The following is a 23,486-nucleotide window of genomic DNA, read 5'->3' on the forward strand; positions in this document are numbered from 1 at the left end:
CCAATATATAAAAGTAGCTAAAATATAGATGTTGAGATGAATATGGGAATAATAGGAGAGATAGGATTAAGAACGAAGATATTCGGTACAAAATGGGAGTGGCCTCCGTCGTAGACAAGACGAGTGAGGCAAGATTGACATGGTTCGGACGTATAATGAGGAGATACACAAATGCCCCAGTGTGGAGGTGTGAGAGGTTGACTGTAATGGGTATGAGGAGAGGTAGAGATAGGTCAAAAAAGTATTGAGGAGAGGCGATTACATAAGACATAACACATGGACTTGCAACTTACCGTGAACATGAACCTAGATATAGGAGGATATGGAGGTCGAGGATTAGGGTAGAAGGGTAGTAAGTAGTCAAGTGTTGCCTAGCTTCTCCTATCAATATTGTTATTCACTAATTTAACTAGTTGTTTCACTAATTTTCTTTCCTCCATACTTGATTTTGATATGCTTTACTTGAACCTAAGGTCTATCAGAATAATCTCTCTACGACCTTTCACAAGATAAGGGTAAAACTACATACACACCATCCTTTTCAAACCTCATTTATGAGATTAAACTCGATATGTTGTAGTTGTTGTATATTTTCTAGTTCTCAAAAGACTTTTTCCAAAACAAAACTCCTAATTACTACCTCTTCAATCCATATATGTCGTTCATCAGTTGCCTTGCAAAAGACACTTTAAATTTATAATTTTCTGTCACAAAAGTGAAGGGTGATTTAGTTATTTCACAAACAACCTATCCACTCTTTTTATCAAACATATCAGCTATTTATTATCAATTTTATATTTTTATTTAAATACATAACTATTTATTTATATAATTAATTTTAACACTTAAAATTGCTCATGAAGACACAAAATGACGTGTAGACTAGCTATTTCATATGATTATTTGATTTGTCTTAAGTCTCATGTAATAATGTCATGTACAAATAGTAAAACTACTATCATCTAAATAGAAGTCCAATAATGCTACAATCTGATAAACATGAGGTCAAATTCTAAGGTTTTCATCATTGTAAGTTGTTCCTTTTAGATGAAACTTTTGCAGGACATGACCAATAATATTTTCCCAAGAAAAGTAAAAATATTTCCAACCTAGCAATTCTTCTAGCTAATAAAGAGTTAAAGAAGAAAGTCTACCCTCGCATTGTCATCGTCATTCAACTTTACTTCAGTTAAATAATTTAATCGTTTGATAATTTTTTGGACGAACAGACATCAAACCTGTTTCTAAACCGATGTTTTTTGCAATATTTTAATTCAAAATTTTGGCTATAAATAGAGAGGCTTACCCTCATAGGCGTTTGAAGTACCGCTACTCCTGCGATATGTATATTGGTCTATTTTACCTTGCGAGGAAGTAATTCAATACCTCGAATACATTGAGAGAATAAATTTCTTAAGAACACATAGTGAATTATGTGGTCTCAGATATTTATTTATTAAAGTTTTTGGTTTTTGTTTTCTAATCTATTTCAATTTCCTGATATACTGGTTTGAACACAGTAGTAGTAACACTGTTTACTTAAAGCATCAGTTTCTAAGATATCTAGCTAAAATTAAAGTTCAAAAAGTAACCAGTTTGATTATTTTAAACCAAAAAGAGATTTAAAGAAGGGTTAGACAATTTAGAAAAGGGACTAGACATTTGATTATGGCCAACATGAGAGGGGAAAATAGCATTTTGTAATGTTAGTATTTTTTTTGGGATAATTAAGCCACATGGCCATTAAGCAAAGTAATTATAAAAAAAATGGTTATACATGTTTAGCAAAGTAATTATAAAAAAAATGGTTATTCGATGTATAAACATGTATAGTCAGTGTTTATTTCATATATAGTTAAGCTATATTCAGTTTTTGAGTGTATCATAATGTATATTCTTTAGTTTTTCCAGCATTCGCCGGCCTTCAGTTATAACTCATGTATAAGTAATTTATATTGTATAGTCAATGTATACTTTCTGTGACTTTTGGCAAGCTATATTGTATAGTCACGGTATATTTTCTATGATTTTGGCCTTTTTATGTAAATAAAATACGACTATAAGCCCGTTTGGATGGGCTTTAAGTTGGTCAAAATCAACTTAAAGTCACTTTTTAGCTTTTGAACGTGTTTGCCTAATACTAACTTTAAGTCATAAAGTTCTTAAAGTCAGTCAAAAATGAAAAGTTAGGATTCCTAACCTTTTTTTTTTCTAAGTGTTTAAAGTCATTTTCTTTGACCATGAAAATTACTTTTATATCCCTTATATTTTAACTAAATTCCCAAACTACCCTTTTTATTTTTTTAACCCTAAAATTCACATCATTTTCCTCATTTAAGCACTTTTATCCAAACACTCAACTGTTTATTTATAAAAATAACTTTCAGCACTTCATACATAAAAGTTACTTTTTTTAAGTTCATCCAAACGGGCTCTATATTTGTTGTAAACTAATTAATTTATTATATATATTTAAAATTGTCCCTTTTTTGTGATAGTGTTCTGAAAATGTACAACCAAATTTGTAGCTTATCCTGTTTTTCTATTGCAACTTAAAAGTACTTGCATATTCAACATTCACAGAGATCGGCAATCTTACTTTAACAAAAAGCACTAATAAAGACATCAAAACAAAAGACCTAGTACTAAATTTAGACCATTAACAAAAAATGTTAAGAAACTACACTAATGGAAATGGTGACATCTAGTAGCGAATTCATGATTTAAAGTTTACAGATTTCAATAATTTCAAATTTCTTAAAGAAAAAAACAATCCTTGTCAAGGAAGGTAGCAAAGCTCAAGCAAGTTCCATTTCTACTACTAAAGCGAGAGACTATTTTGTTACTGGATTTTCAATAAATATTTCTTATATATTTTATAAATTTCTCAATCTAAATACATGATCTGCATAAAAGTTATTGAGTTCCGAAAAATCCGCTCCCACCATCCTAGATCCAGCCCCGATGCCACACTTGTTTATTAGCAAATATTGCTATTGTAGCTTTTGGGTAGTTAGGGATACAATCACTGAGAGATACGATGGCATTGATGAGATCTCTTCACTCTTAACCAAAAATAAGGGAATTTAAGTCATAGAGATGAAAAAATTCTTAAAAGGAAGTGCTTCTCTAGTAAGTTGACCCTAAGCAGAGCGGATCTGAATTAACCAGGTCAACGAGCTTAGAATTCCATTTGGTGAAAAATTTAGCTAATCCCTTCGTCTCAAAATACTTATCGTCATTTTCATTTACATGACTTTTAAGAGAACATTACTTAGGAGTATTTTATTATTTTATCCGTATTCATGTCTTAAGATATAATATATCTTCATCGAATATTTAGAGTTTGATTGAATGGACTTATAACTTTATTTTGATTTCCGTCTTTTTGGCCACTTTTTTTATTTTACTCAAACACTACAAAAGTGTTTAAAAGCTATTTTGATTTTGAATCACTTAAAATAAGTCAATCCAAACATGCTTATATTTCATAATTTAGATGTTTATAATCTCCACGAACAATTACTACTAAAGATAAAATTAAAAAAAAAATTAATTTTATCTTGAATTTCTAAAATGACAAATATTCTGAAACATATATTTTTAATAAGAACCATAAGTATAATACAAGCAAGAAAGTAACACAACAAATGATTGGACATGCAGTTTTAAGAAGGAAAATTAAAAAAAAGTTTTAGAAAGTACAATTTTCTTCTTTACTGCTTTCCAAGTAGGAAGTCATTTAGGTTCTTTTCTCTTTTTTTTATGATGAAACTTTGCTTTTATGCATATTAGCCCAGTTGTCAAAATTTAGTGAGTCCAGTCCAAATAATAAGTGTAAAGACAAACATATTATTATAGGTGACATATTTAGCACATCCATTCATGTCTATAGTCCTTGTGCATCAGTACTTGGTCAAAATTTCACCTCAAATTGTGGGTTGAGGGGGAGGGGGGAAGAGGGGGGGGGGGAGGGGGGTTCATTGTAGTGCTTATCTGATGCAATAGTTGCAACATTTTTTAAAAGAACTTTATAAAGGGCATGTTGTTATCCCTACTAAAAAAGATAGCTTGAATTTCTGATAAAATCCATCAAAAATTAGCTTGTTAAGAGACATTTTTTTTGTGAAACTATAAAAAAAGAAAAAAAGGAATGTTTCTTACAAGCTTGTTAGAAATATTTTTGACAGAATTTTCATCGAAAATTCCAAATTTTTTTGGCGTTACGATGGAAACTATGTCATAAATGTCCTACTAAGTCAAGTTTCGACAATTTCCTCAAATAATTTACGTTTTTCAGTAGTAACATATATAAATGAAGAGACCACCAAAATTCATCGTGGAAAGTACTTATCCATCCTTAATAAAAGGTATCAGGATCAAACCCTGGGTAGGGCGTCAACTTGATAAGGAGCGCTTTACACCCTCCAAAATGAAACTTTTCGACGCGAATTCAAATTAATCAGACCCAAAGTGAGTACAAAAGACCGGACCAAAAAAAGGAGGAAAAAGAATCCTAAAATGCAAGAGTTTTGAGAACCATAAAATTTGCTTATTATTATTTGCATCAAGTGAGGCAAAGGGTCCAAGGAAAAAGACATATAGTAGTAGTATTCTTTACTCTTCTTTTATATGCCATGGATCTCAATGATTTAATAGTTTATGATTGCCACTAATGTTTGCAAGGCTAATGATGATGACTGTAGGTAAACACTTTGCCACATCTAAAAGGCCCACTTCTATATTTGTATAATAAAAATCTTGACATGGCATCAGCTACACACCAAGTGTTGATCAATAGAGTTTATATCCAATATAACCTCACAAGTTAGATCTAGAGATGATATAATGTACGTGAAAATGAAAAGAATTCAAAGCATGGTAGTAAAAGGAATATGACAACAAAATACAAATCAAATGAAATAACAGATGGTAATATACATAGAAGAAAAAGAAACAAAGTGTGATAACACCCAAATTACCTACTAATCTTCTAACTTAATCTTCAACTTCATAGAAGAAAAAGAAACAAAGTGTGATAACACCCAAATTACCTACTAATCTTCTAACTTAACCTTCAACTTCTTAAGCCACGCTCTCACTTCATGTAGTTGACCTTTTTACAAAATATGATTGTGTCTGGTCAGCTTGTACACCTTGATTATTTTTTCGAGTATCTGTCATATTTCATTTACACACATACCGAATAATTGTAGCGTTTATGGTCTCTGCTGAAATTTGAACTCGACCTCGTAGAATTTTACATGGGAACCATGAACTGCTTCTAAGCACGCCAACCATCAGGGAGAAGATTCATTCAATTCCATCAATAACCCGTCTCCTCTTCTACCTTTCCCTGCCCAATTATTCTCTGGTTCACTTTATCCCCAAAAAAAAGAGAAGAAAATCACGACCATAGTTTACAGAACACACAAAACAGCTACTAAACTCTACCCATAGCTACAAGTCTACAACTATTATTTCAAATGGTTTTACATGTCCACTGCTAAAGCATGAGAAATCGTAAACTATGACTCAATGTCCAGTCAAAGGCAATGCTATCTGATTAATCTGGAAATCCAGAGACGATAACCCTTCATATCGAGTTTATCTCAATCACAGTTTTGTCGGTGTCTAAAATAATCAGTTAATCACTACTTAACAAGATCAAAGGATCAAAGACCATCGAACCGGCCCAACCAGCAAGCTGAGCTGTATGCATTTTATGAATAGAAAGCAACCGACTGGGATCATTCAATACAGTAGTATAAACAGGATACAAAGGCAAAACCATGGAAAATACCCCTAACAGCAAAGATAAATGGACAGCGTACCTTTACTGCATTGGAAACAGTTAGAAATAACGTATTGCAACTGGAAGTCTGGTAAACTAGATTTCTGCAGCCACGTTTTGTCTGGTAGATTAAATTTATGCAGCCTCTGGAAGTCACGTAAATTAGAGTACTGCAGAGTAGGGCTTCTACAGTGGTTACAAGAAATACCTGTAAGCAAGTACTATAAAGAGAAACAGCCCTTACAAACCTGATACAATCAGACCTTCGTGATTTCATGGGGGCAAAATGAGAAAAGGATTTCTTTGTTATTAATATCAAGACGTGTTTCTTTCTCTCTTCAACAACTTTCTAATAAGTGAATATCCAGACAGAAACTACACCACCCCACAACTATAATGGAACAACCTCAGGTACGACCGGTGGTGATCCATTATCTTCTACAGTCTTATTTTCAGGGTTATCTTTTGTTTCTTTGTTCTCTTCTTCAAATCCTTGCTTGAATATATCATAGTTTGTGGGTTCATGACTCTTGAATGGGCGTTCACCCAATACCCGAACCAAATCTTCTTGATGAAGGACCTCTTTCTCAAGTAGTAACTCTGCAATCTGTGCAACATGTTCTTTGTGCTCCTCAATAAGTTGCACGGTGCGGTCATATGCCTTGGAAACCCATTCTCTTACTTCATTGTCGATAATTGCTGCTGTCTTGCTACTGTAAGGCTTTGACATCTCAAATCCATCATCTCTTTGTGGGAAAGAAAGAAGACCAACCTTTTCACTGAAACCATAGACAGCAACTTGGGCATATGTCATTTTGGTGACTTTCTCCAAATCATTTTGGGCACCAGTCGAGATCTTCCCAATCAAAACCTAGTCAACAAATAAAATCCAAATGACTACACTTTCAGGTATCTTATTTGTTCACAAAACGGCAAGAAAAGCCAAGCTGCTATGATGGTAGAAAAGTGAAGCTGCAGATTAGCACTTAAAAAACAAAATTCTTCATGTACACGAGGTACTAAATCTTCTCAGATGGTAAACTAATAAGTTTATCCTATAAAATCCACTCAAATCAGAGACATCATTGAGCCTCATCTTGTTGAGGTTCGAAAGCTTATAATATAAAAGACAAACTTATCATATGACAAACAGGAACCTTTAAACTTAGAGTCACTAATCTGCAAAAGTTAGGTCTTGGAAAGAAGATAGCGTCATTGATACGCCTAAAGATCTCTTATAAGAAAAAACAAAAGATGTGTTGCACAACTTTAAACCCAAAATATATTTAAGCAGAACTGTTGAACTCGCATAGTTTAGCTCATAAGATATTCACATTCTACTCAACTAGCATTGAAATACAATTTAGCATTAAATTCTGTACTTTGGGGTCTACCCACTGCCCACGCGGTGAGAGAGTTTCAAGTTAACAATTATTAATGCCTACAGGTGGTGGCGTACCCGGAATTTTATTGTAAGAGGGATCGAAATGAGCCATTGAAGCGACATCATCTATGTATACAAGAAGGCAATTCATCATATTAATAAGACACAATTCAAGCACCTACTACCACTCACTTCAACCAATTTTTATTTTTCTAACATTATTTCATAACAACTCCTGAAAATACTAAATAGTTCTTTTTCTATATTCGGAGGAGCTTTTGCTCAGTAGTTTGGATCATTTTTGCTCAATAGAAGTACTAGTTTGAAACCACACAACCTTTATTCTTTTCTTTAATACAGATATAGATGCCCAAAAATCTTACAATGAGGTGTCAGGGTAAGACTCGACCCTAGACCTAGCTTCCAGAAATAAAGTGCATGGCCATTGTCTAAAGAAAACAGGTTGTTAAGTAGAGTCATTTATATTCTTTTTGTTTTAGCATATTATTAATATAGGTATTTAGGTAGTAACATTTTTCGACGAAGCAGGATGACACCAATTAAACTAAGGTGCCTAATAGCCTGTTTGGCCAAGCCTTTTTCTTTTTTGATGACAAAGGAAACCTGCAGCTGCTACCCTTTAGGTATACATAGGATAAAATCTCCGCTCCTATGCAATAGCTCGCAAACCACACAGGAGAGGTAACCCGCACTAGGCAAGCCCGATGTGACGAGCTTGACCCAAAATGCAAACCCCTTGCTTTCGCTGGCAAGGGGTTTCGAACATGAGGCCTTCAACATGAAAGTCCCAAGCCCAAACCATTAGGCCACCCCGAAGGCTCTGTTTGGCCAAAGCTTTTAGGAGATCAAAAATGCTTATTTTATAAAAGTGAAGTGTTTGGCCAAACTTTTGGAAAAAACTAAGTGCTTCTGGGAAGTAGCATAAGTTGTTTTTTGTAAGCTAAAAAAAGTAGTTTTGTTCTCCAAGACACTTTTTTGGAAAGTTCTTTTGAGGAAAATACACTTAGAACTTAGAACTTAGAATAACTTTTAAAAGTTAGGCGAAACACTAATGTGGTTGCTCAAACGTGTTTTTTTCAATTTATTGGTCAAACACAAATTGCTTCTTATCAAAAGTATTTTTTGGGGATAATTACGCCACATAGCCATTCGTCAAAAATAATTACCAAAAAAATGGTCATTCGTTGTATAGGCATGTATAGCCAGTTTATATTTCATGTATAGTCAAGCTATATTCAGTTTTTGAGTGTATCATAATGTATCTTCAGTGTATAGCTCATGTATAAGTAATGTAAATAACATGACTATATTTGTTATAAACTAATTAGTTTATTGGAGAAAATAGTTAAATGACCCCCCAACCCATTGTCGAATTCCCAACTACACGCTTATACTTTATGGGGGTCATTACCCTCCCTGAACTAATTAAAATCGAAATTATTACCTCCCTAAATGCCTACGTGGCAAAGTGAGTGTATTTCACTCTCTTTGAGAGAGTGAAGATCAAAAATAAATATAAAAACTTTATTTTATTCTTTTTTCATAAATGTATGTTTTATTCCTTATTTGTTTTTATCTCATTTCTAATTTCTTTTCTTCTTCTTGACAACTTAGTAGAGCATCCATGGCAGCCATCAAATTTCACCATCACTCTCGATCTTGAAACCACCACCATCAGGATGTCAATCGACACACCACAAACCCAAGATAAAAACTCCACTTTCACTCTCCACAATCAGAAACTATCAAGTAAATTACTCTACACCCATTTTCAAAATCAACTATTAGCCATTAAAACACCATTGAAACACCACTTTGAAGCTATTGTAACAAAAATTTTCAGTTAACAAAATTTATTCAAACAATTTAATAATTATGGGGATCTCTAAAAAAGATTCAAAATATCCTCACCGAAAATAAATTTGACCGACAAAATTCATTTTTCAATTGATGGTAAATCTTTATCATTTATTCTCCTATTCTTCTTGCATAACCATAAACTCAATAATAATTTTAGATTTGGTGAACAAAAATAAAAGAAAAAGAAAAAGAAAGCAAAATAGAATAAAGTAATAAATCAAAAAGGGAAAAGAATTAAAAAAATAAAAAATTACACGTGTCAAACGCGTGGATTTCACTGATCAACATAAATGTGGTTGTGACTTTTTAGGGAGATAATAATTTTGATTTTAAATAGTTTAGGGGGGGTAATAGGACCCCCGTGAAGTATAAGTGTGTAGTTAGGAATCCAGCAATAGGTTTTCAATAGGTTAGAGGGTCATTTGACTATTTTCTCTAGTTTATTGTATATATTTGAAATTGTCCCTATTTTTTAAAGCACTTTTGGAAAGAAAAAAAACCTTTTCAAAATAAGATGATTTAGAAGTTTGGCCAACAAGCTATAAGTCCGTCTACATGGAAAAATATGAAAGCAAGATAATATTTGTTATCCGTATGTATTCACCTGCTCAGCAGCTCGACCTCCAAGAGTCATGCATGTAACATCAAATAGCTGTTCCTTAGTCATTAAAAGATTTTCATTAGGAACATACTGAGCAAATCCCAAGGCTGCCGTACCCCGAGGAACAATTGTCACTTTTAGTAATGGTTCTGCATGTTCCAAGAACCATCCAGCAACAGCATGACCAGATTCATGGTAGGCAACTGTCCGCCTTTCTAGCTTGCTTATGACCTGCAGAAAGCACACAGAAACGCTTTGAGATGTGATGTAATCTAAAACAAAAGAAATTATTTACCCTTCAAACTTCACAACAACCTAAAACTGAACCAGAAATTACACTAGCCACATCATACTACCCCAAAGTAGGCGACACCCAAATTCCTTTTTTAATAAAATTGACAAAAGAGAGATGGAAAAAAATGGACAGAATGTACGGAAAGGTCAATCTTCGTTCTAACTTCTGCCCACCACCCTCCCCATGCCAAGTTGGTTCCATACTCATATCAAGTCAACAAGAAGCAGTTATAATGTTGTTGAAGTGGAGTATACCAAGAGCTACTCTCACTTCAAATATTCACCATAATGTTACTTCTTAAACAAATAAAAAGTGCTCAATACCAAAAATAAAACTCTCCAAGGAAACTTTATGGACATCCATGGATGTAGCAGCAAAGGACCAAAAGGTCAACACAGGCCACAGCTTCCAACTCAAACCCAGTGGCAGAGCTGCATGCACTTGAGTGGTCTAGACCGATACCCCTTCGTCGGAAAATTACACTGTGTAGCCAGATAAAAATATTTTTTATGTATATATATTATATATTGACACTCTTAGACTTCTACGCCATTTATCTTCTTTATATTTTGACACTCCTTAGTCGTAGTTCTGGCTCCGTCACTGCTCAAACCCCTCCAAAAAGAGATCTTACATTGAATACCTTCGGATCTATGATGCCCGACAAAAACAATTGGCTGACAGGATATTCAACAAATGGTCACTCCAGTGGTAACTGACTTTGTGCGACACCATAATAAGCGGCTATTCTTACAATATTGAATGGGTATATTGAATGATTGGATCCTTCCCACCAAAAAAAAACTAAATTTTCCACCTGCTACAAGGAGTTTCAGGCATGTCCTTTAGAAGAGTATTTTGCACCCAATGACCATAGGTTTCTTGACAAATTACTAATATCATTTTTTATCACGTTAAGTACTTTGAATACTCATAACCTCCAACCACCCACACCAAAAAGAGAGAGGTAGAGAAGCAAAAGAAATACTTGCCTAGTACGAAAGAAAATAGAGACATTCTAAATTTGTAATCAGCTCCAACGCTTGTAGGACTTTCAAATCAATATACCACTTTCCCCCAGAAAGTAATAAAAACATCTTCTGTAATGCCCTAATCATAATTACATATGTTTTCCAGTAGCAACTGAATGGTAGATCCGGGCTGGTTGGTCCGGAAAGTCATGGGAGAGGCACTAAGATTTAGATATTAGTAAATCACATAATATCACCAGTATTTTTCTCTTTTTAAATTCAGAAATAGTAAGTATATGTTAATCCAACCACTTCTCTCTTTTCCTTTTGATTTTGGCGATTAGTTACACAAATCTAAATATTTCAAGCTGAAAACAATGTATTCCATAACCAAGATCCAGACAAAGAACATTATATGAAATGTCTACAATTGAAAATGTGCTATCTACCAATGAAAAGTAGATAATGGAAGAGAAAACATGAGAATTGGATACCTTATTCTTCTTCTCAAGACCTCCAATTACCCTATCTATTGCTGCCTCAAAATGTTGCATTGTAATTATTGTGCTCTCATTCCTAGCGGCAATTAAAGCAGCTTCATTACAAACATTTGCAATATCTGCTCCGGCAAATCCTGGTGTTAGAGCAGCAAGCCTCTGTGAATAAAAGGATGCCTCATGGTCAAGTTTCAACTTGCTCAAATAGATCTGGAATATCTGATCACGGCCTTTTATGTCTGGTTTGTCTATGGTAATTTGACGATCAAATCGACCGGGTCTTAACAAGGCTTTGTCTAATATATCAGCTCTATTTGTGCCAGCAAGTATAACCACACCAGATGTGGTTGCAAAACCGTCCATTTCAACAAGCAGTTGATTTAAAGTGCTTTCACGTTCACTATGTCCTCCAGAAAAGCCACCTTTCCCTCTTGCTCGACCAATGGCATCAATCTCATCAATGAAAATTATACTAGGTGCACACTGCCTTGCCTCCTGAAATAAGCTTCTAACTCTCGCTGGTCCAACACCAACAAACATCTCCATAAAATCTGATCCAGAAATAGAGAGAAAAGGTACACCAGACTCTCCTGCTGTAGCTTTGGCCAGAAGCGTCTTCCCAGTTCCAGGAGGACCCACTAGAAGAGCACCCTTCGGAATTTTGGCTCCCAACTGCTCATATTTCTTCGGGTTTTTAAGGAAGTGGACGAACTCCATGATTTCTTGCTTTGCCTCATCACATCCAGCCACATCTTTAAAGAAGACCTGTACCAAGGACATGTCAACGGACTTTCCAAGAATTAATCATGAAATATCATGGCATCAAGCATCTTCAAATATAGATTTTAAAAACACTATCAATACTTCTGAATCTGAACGCAGGTTTGAAACATGCATGGTTAGAACTCAGACTCACCTTATTCTTGGCATTTTTATCCATCTTCGTGAAATGAGCTTTGCCAGTGTTAAATATTCCACGACCACCTTTTCCACCAGGGCCTCCAACACCCATCCCACTTAGCACTCTCCGTCCCATAAAATAAAAGACAGAAAGAAGCAACACTGTTGGACCAAACCTCATCACTTCTTGGAACAAATTCAACTCATCAACATATGTAACTGGAACATAATTATGAGGATCTATTCTTAATGCCTCCTGTGCTTCTTCAAGCTTCTCCTCGAATGACTCGACACTCCCAATGTTAAAGTAATATTTGTACTTGCTCGTATTTCTTCTATCATTTCTACCAGTTACAGGACCTTGAACAGTGTCATCACCAATTTGATCAGAATCATGTGCAGATCTTCTCACATAAACTTTGGCTACAGATTTGTTAGTAACAACAATCCTATCAACAAGACCAGCTTCAAGTAGCTTGTTTTTGAACTCTTGGAAGCTAATCTGAAAAAGTACATTTAGGAAAGTTGCTGTGAGAAAAAAGAGAAGCAAGTTACAAACAACCAATCACTGAAGATAAAAGAACTGGCCCTTTAATTATATTCGAACCAGTTTTCACCAGTCATCAGTTAGCAATGAAAACATTTAGAGAAGTCGCCTGGTTTCATAAATTCACACATATATCGTTATACTAGGAGAAACTCTTCATCAAAATATATGTTTGAGCAAGAACATATCAGCAAAAGTAGTGAGCCCTAGGAAAGTGGCAATTGGTTGTATGAAGTAGAATGAGCATGAGACTAATCATGATTCTTCTATGCTCATTCAACAAGTATGCAATTTACAAGCCAGTAGGACACAGAGCCATTACCTCATGCCAAAACTTGTCGTCAATAGGGTAATAGAAACGATACTTGTTCTGATATGTGTTGTAAACTCTACTCTAGACAACAATCAACCAAATTTAGATTTGTAACCATAAAAAACAGGTACTCCTTTAATCTTTTTGGTCTTAAACAAGCCATGTGAAAAGTTGGAATTAAAGAGTTGCTAAAAAGGAAACGGACTAAAAGAAAAGACGGTCAAACAAATTGAAATGGAGGGAGTAATATGAACTAGAAACACAAAGCCTATGTATCATATAAGAACCTAAGTTTTTATATAACCAAAAAGACCATAATAATAGGAAAACATGATCAAGTCTTCCATAAATGTTACTCCTTCCATTTCAATTTATGTGGCTTGATTTGGAGTACGAGGATCAAACTAGTTGTTCGATGTGTATGCAGACATATAATCTTCTTTCTTGATTTATGTTTTTTACATATTAGAAGCAAATAAAAAGTATTACAAATCACAATAGTTAACAATTCAAATATTTTGAAAGCATTTGAAAACATTATGGTCAACAAGAATAACCTTCGACTCTCTGAATAGTAAGGAAGACATATAAACGTAATAATTATAACAACAACAAACCCAGTGTAGTCCCACCATGTGGGGTCTGGGGAGGGTAGAGTGTACGCAGGCCTAACCCCCACCTTAAAAGGTAGGGCGGCAATTTCCGAAAGACCCTCGGCTTAAGAGAGAAGAACAAAGGAGGAGAAACAAGGAAAACAAGACATAGGTCAGTAAAGCCCGGCATCTAGCAAACAATATAAAAATATGAATAATGAGAGCCATAAAGTTAGGGTAGGAAAGATCGGGGATAAAGGAGCATTAACTACTATAGATAAAATAGGATACCTAAAGTAAACTGGGCCAACTAATATAAGCAGTAATCCCATGCAAAATCATATGTTAATAAACAAATGAGCGCGACTACGACTACTATGGAGAACAGATAGGCCACTTAGCCCACTATCTTAGTCTGAGTCCTCCATAGCCTCTTATCTAAGGTCATGTCCTCGGTGAGCTGCAATTGTGTCATATCATGTCTAATCACCTCTTCCCAATACTTCTTCGGCCTCCCTTTGCCCCTTCTGAAACCGTTCATAGCCAACCTCTCGCACCTCCGCACTGGAGCATCTGTGTCTCTCCTCTTCACATGCCCAAACCATCTCAGTCTCGCTTCCCGCATCTTGTCCTCCACCGATGCCACTCCCACCTTGTCTCAGATATCTTCATTCCTAATTCTATCCATCCTAGTGTGCCCACATATCCACCGCAGCATTTGCATTTCCGCGACTCTCATCTTCTGAACATGAAGTTTCTTGATTGGCCAACACTCCACCCCGTACAATAGAGTCGGTCTAACCACCACTTTGTAGAACTTGCCTTTGAGTTTTGGTGGCACTTTCTTATCACACAGCACTCCGGAGGCGAGCCTCCATCCGATACGGTGTGAAACAACGTCGTCAATATCCCCATCTTCCTGTATAATAGACCCAAGGTACTTGAAGCTTCTTTTCTTTTGAATGGCCTGGGTACCAAGAAACGTAATAATTGCAGATGGAAAATTGTTTTCCTTTGAATGAGTTACACCAAAAATCCATTATCTAGAAAAGGTTATGACTCCCCATCAAAATAGTAGAACTGCAAAAAGCTAGAGAGAACCTATGTATATAACCTAAAATTACAATACAATATGATATACAATATTTTTAATTTACTTTAACTTTTTAGGCCTAAAGTGATGATTCATTGCCTTGTTTTTGAGAAGTGGATGATTAATCATCTGTTTTCGGAAGAAATCGAAGAATTTCTTGGGAATCCTACAAGATCTGTTCATTTCTTTTTCCTTGATAGAACCCAAACCCTACTGGGTAATTTGCCAAGTGTCATAGCTAATCGAGTAGCTCTAGAAGCATGTGTAAAAACTCAAAATGAAGGACGTGAACTTGCTCAAGAAGGTAATGAGATTATTTGCGAGGCTTGCAAATGGAGCCCGAAAATAGATGTTGCTTGTGAAGTATGGAAAGATATGGTATTAAATTTTGCAGCGGTGGACATTTTGGATAAGTAAAAACAATAAACATTAGCTGATAAATTAGTAGGAATAAAGAAGGATAAGGAGAAAGAACGCAAGTAATTATCCTTCGTTCTCAGATCCCATGATCCTGAATCGATCTTACTTGGGATCGCAAATCGCAAGTCAACGATTGAGCCGGCACAGAGTGGCACTAAATAGCTAGTTTTATCACCCTACCACTTTCTGAAAAGGACAAACACTTCAGGACAGCTAAATCTAGCTAGCATTTATTCCTATCCAGTATCTACAAGCAAATGTTCCCATGTAATGACTCAACCTACAAAAGTCATGCATTTCTGATCATTTTTCCATTATGACTCATCATATTAAACAAGAAAAATCACATTAACTGTGGAAATTTTAAGTGCAAATCTTATATAGCCTTAAAAGAGGATTTTAATATATATACAACAACAACAACAATCCAGTGAAATCCCACATCGTGGGGTCTGGGGAGGGTAAAATGTACGCAGACCTGACTCCTACTAATGTAGGACAGTTGTTTCCGAAAGACCCTCGGCTCAACAGAAGCATAGAAAAAAAAGTCAGACAAGAATATTAAAAGTAGGTAAGTAGATAACGAAAGCGGTCCAAACAATAGTATAATCAAAGCACCAAAAAACAGTAGATATTGTTAGATAATAACATAAATACCATAAATAACATAAGATAACATAACATAGATAACATAAATACCATAAATAACATAAGATAACATAACATAGATAACATAAATAACATAAATAATATAAATCAGAGTACAAGAAATCATAGTGCATTAATACGCCTACGGATAAGGGGGAATAATGTCACTATGAACTAGCCTTCTACCCTAATGTGTATCCTCCACACCCTCCTATCTAAGGTCATTTCCTCGGTAAGTCGTAAATGCGCCATGTCCTGTCTGATCACTTCTCCCCAATATTTCTTCGGCCTACCTCTACCTCTTGTGAAACCATCCATGGCCAACCTCTCACATCTCCGCACTGGTGCATCTGGGACTCTCCTCTTCACATGCCCAAACCATCTCAATCGCGTTTCACGCATCTTGTCTTCCACCGAGGCCACTCCTACCTTATCTCGAATAGCCTCATTTCTAATCAGATTTTAATATATATATGGAAAGGTAAAAAATGCTATTGCTGCCGTCCATTTAACATCTTCTATCCAAGTGACTTATTAGCTTACAGGTGGCTGACTGTGTTTTTGTTTCCACTACAATTAAGGTAGAGGTAAAATTGGTCTTCACATAAATAATGAAATGTTTAAGATCATTTTTTTTTCTTATAGGCCCCAAATTCATCCACTTCTAGTAGAAAAGAAAAAGGGGGGAGGGGGGTTTGTGTGTGTTGTGGGGGGGAGCTGAAAGGACAAGATCGACATGGCAGAAAAAAAAATTGTTTAAGCACTAACCTCCTGCTGCTCTCGAGGAAACACGATGATACATGACAGAATAAACGAAATAAATAATAAGGGTGTTCGATATTTGTGGTGTCGCTTAATGGCGATCTCCAGAGGATTTCCTTGCTCACCTGAACCTTGCAACAACACAAACCAAAGCAAGAATATTCATTGTACACTACCAGACATAAAGCATTAAACAGGAGAAGAACATGGGTTTCTCCTAGTTTTTTCATATAATTCTACAACCAGTTTCTTACATAAATTGCCTCTCCATACCATATCATCAATACACAACTAGAACGTTAAGAGGTATTAGATAAGTCAAAAAGAAGCAGAATGGCTACAGGGGATCCATATAGCCGACTTCAACTGAGATTGAAGTGTAGTAGTTGGTTTAAACATAATCCATACGTTTACCAAAACAATTAAATAGGTCAAATGAAGCAGTATGGCAACAGGAGATCCATATAGCCAACTTCAACTGAGATAGACGCCTAGTTGATGGTTTAAAAATAATCCATACATTTACCAAAACACATAAACAGTGCACTACCATACCTTCGCCCGACTCGGCCTTTTGATTATTATTTGCTTTGGGAATTTCTTTCTTGTTATTTGGATAATAGTTCTCATAGTCTGCAAAACCACAATTCAACAAATAAGCATTGAAAACAAAGTAAAAGAAAAAACAAATAAAAACCTATACTTTCTCAAATTATTCAATCAATTCTCACTTCTTCTCTTTGGCCATCCACTACAGAAAAACCTCCTGAGCCTAGAACTTGCAAAAACCGAATCGATCTCCGACAAATACGCCTTACCCAAACCCTGCCTTCCACCTCCAATCACCGCCAAATACGTTCTCACAAACCCTAACCCGCCATCAATGCGTGTAATGCACGCGCCGCGCGTTGCCACTTCATCCAACACCACCGACCTCACACCATATCCAACACCCTGAACAAAACGAAAAAAAATCACAAAATTATTATTTAAAAAAAAATTATCACAAAATTCATCAGCAACATTTATACATGTACGGAGAGCTTACTTTGTGAATATTGGAGCGAGAAGCCTTTGATGTCGAGCGGCCAATACGTGAAAGCATTATTTTTTTTGGTGATTTCCTTAACATGAATTTCCTTTTCAACAATTTCAAATCCTTAGAAATCGACTGTGAAAATTGATCCTTTGAGGAAAATGGATTGTTAATATCGCCGAAAAATTAGCAAAAAATTTCAATTTTGACAGATTTGTAGGATTTTTTTTTTGCATTTGGAGCTGTAGTTTCGGTCGAAGAATTTGCAGAATCAGAAAAGTTTGGGTAACCGGGAAAACCGGTAAAGGACCGAGTTTGTTGCTAGGTGAATTTACTTAATGGACCTTGGAAGGGAAATTTTGTTTAGTAGGTGTTTAGGGGTAGTTTGGTCATTGGAGTTTCTTCTCTGTGGTTGTAGGATAGGCACAAGTTTGTAATGAGATCCAATGATGAAGCTGGACTCATATGGGCCCAATTTTTTTATCTAATGGGCTAAAAGTTGATGGATCTGAAATGTGGATGCATTTGGGCCCATTTTTGTAGGAAAAGTTACGGATATATATCGTTCGGCAAACTAGTTTAGCAATATGGCCGAAATATATACTTCATAGAACATATATATTATTAGTGTATATATGTAATAGATATATTATATATATAGTATATATTTATTTAATATAAAATATACACAATATATAGATCTTTTACACATTTTATAAGCAGATAGTTGAATTGTTCAAACTCGTAATTATGTCATTTTTTGTATCTATGGGCTACCGTTGATGGATCTTTGAAGGAGGAATATCAATAAATAGTCATTTTTAACAAAATGTCAATTTAACCACCCTTTTAACGTGAAAAAAAAATTGGACAAGAATATCTCCAACAAAATACGGAGCAACTTCAACAAGCGGTGTTAAAATATAAAGGATTGACAAGTGGAACGCAAGGAAAAATTCATGACATTTAAAAATTTCTAGAATTTCAATATCCCAAAAATAATTTATTGGGTTCAAACCTTTATAAATTTAAAGCCAAGAAATTATTCATATTTTTTCTTTCCTCTTCATTTCACATGTAACCATTTTCACAAGCTTTCATCCCAATTTAATTGCTAAGATCCCCAATTATACTTTTCTTAGATACATTTTTAATGTATTTGTCAGCTTGACCAAAAATAATTATATTTGTTACTCAATACATTAAAAAAATATACATTCATTATGTATGTTACCATTTATATATAAAATATGTATATATACATTTATCGATTATTATTTTGATGAACAACTATATAGTGGCAAAATCCTATTTTTTATTGATTCAGGACAAGAGAGTCCATGGATAGGAAAATGTTAAATTCATCTAAATGATATCTCTCTTCCTCATTTCGTTCCCATATAACAATTTTTTACAAGCTTTTCACCCACAATTTATTTTGCTAAAATCACCATATAAATATTTCCCTACAACAATTTATAGTCTATAAATATCATACATACAATAATTTACTTTAAAAAAACACTAATTATTTGACCAAGAAAATGAAGGAGAAGTTGGTGGGGATGAATAAGAGCAAGATGAAGAATATGAGTTTGTGGGCTTATTAATAGATGGGTTTCGAACCATTAATGGCACCATATCCTCAAGTAACCCTTGTGAGCCCATTTTACCAAAGCCCAATCCCTGTAAGCCCATTTCACTAAAGCCCAATGCTTGTTCAAGGTTAACAATTGGGCCTGGGTTGGTAAATTTTGGGCTTTCATCAACTTCATTTGCATTTTCAGATTCATATATATGGGCTTTAGAATTTGTTAATTTGGGCTTTTTATTGGGCTCATTAAGAAGTTGTGGTGGATCAAGAGTGATAAATGGGTAAGCAAAATGTAGATGAAGGCCTTCATAAGTGATTATGAAAGTGTTGGGCTCATCACTGACCCTCTCAACTTGTTTTTTGGCTCCACACCTTGGATTAGTGCATTTGTAGTAGCTCCTGTTGAAGACAATTGAATAACATCAAAAAACAATTCACATAATTTTTTTTGGGAAAAAGTGCTTGAATACCCGATTTTGATGTCGTCATTTAATTTTCGTCGAATTTTCTAAAAAATAATTAAATGTGTATTCACTTCAGATATACAGTGTCTGAAATAGATTTTGACATAACTTTAAAGTTCAGATACATGTTCAAAATTTCATATGGCTGATCGTTGATGTTCAATCATGTTTGTCTCGTCAGATATGATTGAACTTTAGTCATTTTTGCCTTACTTAATGCACATAGTTTGATATTGAGCTATTTTTGCCTAACTTCATTTATTTATTTTTCAAATTTCATGCACGTGAGGCTGAAGTTCAAACATAAATAGTTGAAGACAAACAAAAATAATTGAACTTTAATCATATATGACTGAAGTTGAACCAAAAATTAGTAAAATGAGGCAAAATTATACCTGGGATATGGGCTATTCTTAATAGATTTTTGTCCATATTTTCTCCACTTATAACCATCATCAGCCATTGCATTACCATAAGTCTGTATTCTCAAAGTATATTTAGCCTCCTGAACCTCCTGCTTACTCATCATCATGTCCAACCCTCTTCCCAATCCTAAATTCCTGCATTAATATGAACAAAATTCAATTTCATTGCAAAGGAAACAAGAAGACTAACAAAATATTTGCTCTATCTAGTATACAAAAAAGAACAAGAAAAAGTTAACTAGTCCAAAGAACATAAGTTACATATTTTTTTACACTCATAGTAGGTTAGTTACCATATTTACTAGGTTATCAAGTATAATGTTTATACCACCAAATTATGCGTGGTGGCAGGGGCGAACCCCCTTCATTAAAAAATTACACTGCATATATAAGATAAATTTTTTAATTTATGTGTATATATTTAACATTGAACCCCCCGAGCATAAGCCAAAGGACTAGCTCAGTGAAAAATGGGGTTCAATATTTTGGCTTAACTTGTCTCAGCTCGCGGGTTCAAATCCTAATAAGCACTTTTTTTTTCTGATTAGCGTGTTTAATTTTTTTTGAACCTCCTTCATAAAATTCCTGGTTCAGTGATGGTAAGGACCCCTCCATATATTCTTATCCAGAAGTTTCAGGTTCAGATTCTGGGAAAGAGACACATTTAGTAGGAAAACATATATTATCTCTCAGAGTGAGACTTTCCAATAAGAATATAGATTAGTCTGTCTCCAATGTATATTATAGAGATCGACATTATAAATAACTCGATTGTGTAACTACTTTTTCATACTGACTGTCAATGCATAAAATTTATAAAACTAAAACATCAAAGAAAATTCAAACCTAGCATCATGAGATTGAACTCCATTGCTTGTCATGGACAAACCACTCTCTATATCATCATGAATGTTTGGCCCTGTGGAAAGTGAAGAAATTGTGCTCTTTGAAGTTGTTGAGTCATGTTGAGGTGCCAAAAGGATTAATGGTGATTCATCATCAAGAAGTTCTTTTATCAACTCATCTTCATAAGACCATGAGCATTTCTCCATTAGCATTTTCACTATAATGCCTATTTAATTAATTTGCTAGATTTTTTTGTTGACAATTATATATAAAGGGGTTTTAAGGAGTTTTGAGGAAAAAAGTGAAGGGAGAGTGGAGTAGATGAAGGGGAATCAAAGTTCTTGATGTTTTTTTTTTTTATTTTGTATTTTGCCTTGTTCTGTTATAAAGCAATTATTGGTAGTTGATGCTTTATGTGTACATATTTATAATTTAATTAAAGGGATAAGGTAGGCAGAATCTGTTTTTATTTTATTTTATAAAAAAAATTTCTAAGTGTCAAATTTACAATACATGGAATATTTTCAATTCCTATTAATAATATAATGAAATGTGTAAAATTCTAATCACAAGAATATAATGTATTAATTCTATCTCATTTTATGGTTATCTTTTTTAGGACATTAGCTACTTAGGCAGAATTCCAAGAGCCAGCTACTCAGCTAGTGACATTTCTTTTTGTTTTTTTAATTTTTGGGTGTCATATCTGCTTTGTAGTTTGATTAATTCAATTACATCAGAAAATTTCATTTTATGTATAAACAACCTCTATAAAGGTGACTCTATTTAACAGCTTGAATACGAAATCTGATCAGATTAAGAATGAAGGAGTATTTTTTTTATCCACTGATATTCTCATGTAGAAATTCTGCTCTAATTCCTATTTGTAATTTTTTTCTTTCATTTTTACTGTAAAATACTTAACCTTCTTTGTGGTTTAATCAGCTATATGAATTATAATTCCTATCATGTAGCTTAAGCTCATTTCAGTCCAATATTACACACACATAAAAAAGTAAAAAAATTAAAAGTAGAATCAACTGCAAGTTCTCTATTTTCTTTTTTCCCTATTGGTATATAAATCCTTGTGGTAAAAAAGTGGAACTATTGGAAGTTCTTTATATATATATATATATATCTTCGTAGTTTTTCATTTCACCAGGCCCGTGAAATGTGTTGACTTTCAAAATTCATATGTATATTCATTTTATTTTCTTTCGTAGAAAAATAGTATTTAAATTAATAGAAATTTTGGCACTGCAGTTGAACTACTGTCACAATTGTTTATTGAATTGAAAAAAAAAAAGCTGAATAACCTAGTTTTTCTATATTGTATATTTGTCCTACTAGGGTGCTTTGAATAATGTGGACCTACCAATGTGCGTTTGTGGTGGAATGACGGAGATTTCTTCATCCTTAATTAGATGTCTCGAATTCTAGCCATAAAAATAGAAATATACTTGTTTGAAGTGTCGCCCCCATAAATGAACTTTTGTAAAGTATGAATCCAAATTAGTTAAACCCCATTGAGATATCATACACCGAGTGGAAAAAAAGAAGAAATAGATCTACCAATCTGAGTTGTGGTGTAATAATTGAAATCTCTCCACCCTTAATCAGATGTCTCGAATTCAATCCTTAAAAATGATAAAAAATACTTATTTGAAGTGTTGCCCCACAAAAATGAACCCCTGAAAAATGTGAATTCGAATTAGTTAAACTCCATTGAGATATCAGACATCGGATAATAAAAAAAAAGTGGACCTAGGCCACCTGAACCATGACTTGTATTCGGTGGATATGTGAACAAGAGTCAACCACTAAAGAAGGATTTTGAAAAGATGCTACTCCTTGTAATACTTAAATTAATAATTAGAAAAAAATATTTGTTCTTAATATATATTCCTTTTATCCATTTTAGGAAAGGTTCTCATTTCATGGGCAGTTGAATATTAATGTTAAAATTAACTTATATGACACTAATTGAGGTTAAAGTAGAGGTTCAAAATAATTGTTGTTATTTTTTGGTGGACTTGGATTTAAAGTTATTGTTTTATGTGATATATAAGCATAGTTAAGTTATTCTTATCTTATCAAAAAATATTTTTTATGATTTTAGTTAAATAAATTGTATGTTGGTCAATTTGGGGGAAGAACTCAAAGTTTTGACTATATTCAATGGAGTTTCTTATTCTTCAAAAGTTAAAGCTTGAAAATGATGAAATTTCAAATTTCAGATTCGGATGTAAGAGAAATAAGTTTATTTTTAATGACTGCTAATAGTTGTGCTCATTTTTTTTTTTTTTTGTTTTAACATCTCTGTATTAACAGGGGCAGAACTACATCTTAGCAGGAGTGGTCAGATGAACAATCTTCGTCAAAAATTTTTTGCGAGTATATATGTTAAATACTAATTGTTGAA

General features: G+C 34.1%; 2 protein-coding genes across 4 annotated transcripts; both read right to left on the reverse strand.

Moving 5' to 3' along the window:
* Positions 1-4,896: 4,896 nt before the first annotated feature.
* On the reverse strand, positions 4,897-18,019 carry LOC129882264 (ATP-dependent zinc metalloprotease FTSH 10, mitochondrial-like). 3 transcript variants are annotated; one of them, XM_055956477.1, is made up of 9 exons: positions 17,748-18,019; positions 17,431-17,653; positions 17,255-17,332; positions 16,706-16,824; positions 12,340-12,825; positions 11,421-12,188; positions 9,664-9,891; positions 5,835-6,665; positions 4,897-5,379 (listed from the first exon to the last, which is right to left on the reverse strand). In XM_055956477.1, exons 1-8 carry the CDS (start codon positions 17,829-17,831, stop codon positions 6,186-6,188), a joined length of 2,466 nt encoding a protein of 821 aa, XP_055812452.1. In that variant the 5' UTR covers positions 17,832-18,019; the 3' UTR covers positions 4,897-5,379; positions 5,835-6,185. The 3 variants fall into 3 exon arrangements, with proteins under 3 accessions (XP_055812452.1, XP_055812451.1, XP_055812450.1); XM_055956476.1 differs by having other exon boundaries at positions 4,897-5,356; positions 16,706-16,830; XM_055956475.1 differs by having other exon boundaries at positions 16,706-16,830.
* A 1,240-nt stretch (positions 18,020-19,259) lies between these two features.
* On the reverse strand, positions 19,260-21,432 carry LOC129881479 (probable WRKY transcription factor 49). Its single transcript, XM_055955674.1, has 3 exons — positions 21,065-21,432; positions 20,189-20,353; positions 19,260-19,728 (listed from the first exon to the last, which is right to left on the reverse strand). Exons 1-3 carry the CDS (start codon positions 21,274-21,276, stop codon positions 19,260-19,262), a joined length of 846 nt encoding a protein of 281 aa, XP_055811649.1. The 5' UTR covers positions 21,277-21,432.
* Between the last annotated feature and the right edge of the window lie 2,054 nt (positions 21,433-23,486).

The sequence above is a fragment of the Solanum dulcamara genome, chromosome 3 (genome assembly GCF_947179165.1).
Source record: "Solanum dulcamara chromosome 3, daSolDulc1.2, whole genome shotgun sequence".
NCBI classification, from domain to species: domain Eukaryota; kingdom Viridiplantae; phylum Streptophyta; class Magnoliopsida; order Solanales; family Solanaceae; genus Solanum; species Solanum dulcamara.

What these genes read in the sequence shown, in the direction of transcription:
- LOC129881479 (XM_055955674.1), bottom strand. Translation starts at nt 21,276, where the DNA reads ATGCTAATGGAGAAATGCTCATGGTCTTATGAAGATGAGTTGATAAAA. An exon ending in GTTCAATCTCATGATGCTAG is followed by an intron (nt 20,354 to 21,064) that starts GTTTGAATTTTC and finishes ATATTAATGCAG; the next exon opens with GAATTTAGGATTGGGAAGAG. An exon ending in AAGAATAGCCCATATCCCAG is followed by an intron (nt 19,729 to 20,188) that starts GTATAATTTTGC and finishes TGTCTTCAACAG; the next exon opens with GAGCTACTACAAATGCACTA.
- LOC129882264 (XM_055956476.1), bottom strand. Translation starts at nt 17,831, where the DNA reads ATGTTAAGGAAATCACCAAAAAAAATAATGCTTTCACGTATTGGCCGC. An exon ending in AAAGGCCGAGTCGGGCGAAG is followed by an intron (nt 16,831 to 17,254) that starts GTATGGTAGTGC and finishes TGTTGTTGCAAG; the next exon opens with GTTCAGGTGAGCAAGGAAAT. An exon ending in GAGGTCGAGCTGCTGAGCAG is followed by an intron (nt 6,666 to 9,663) that starts GTGAATACATAC and finishes TTTGTTGACTAG; the next exon opens with GTTTTGATTGGGAAGATCTC.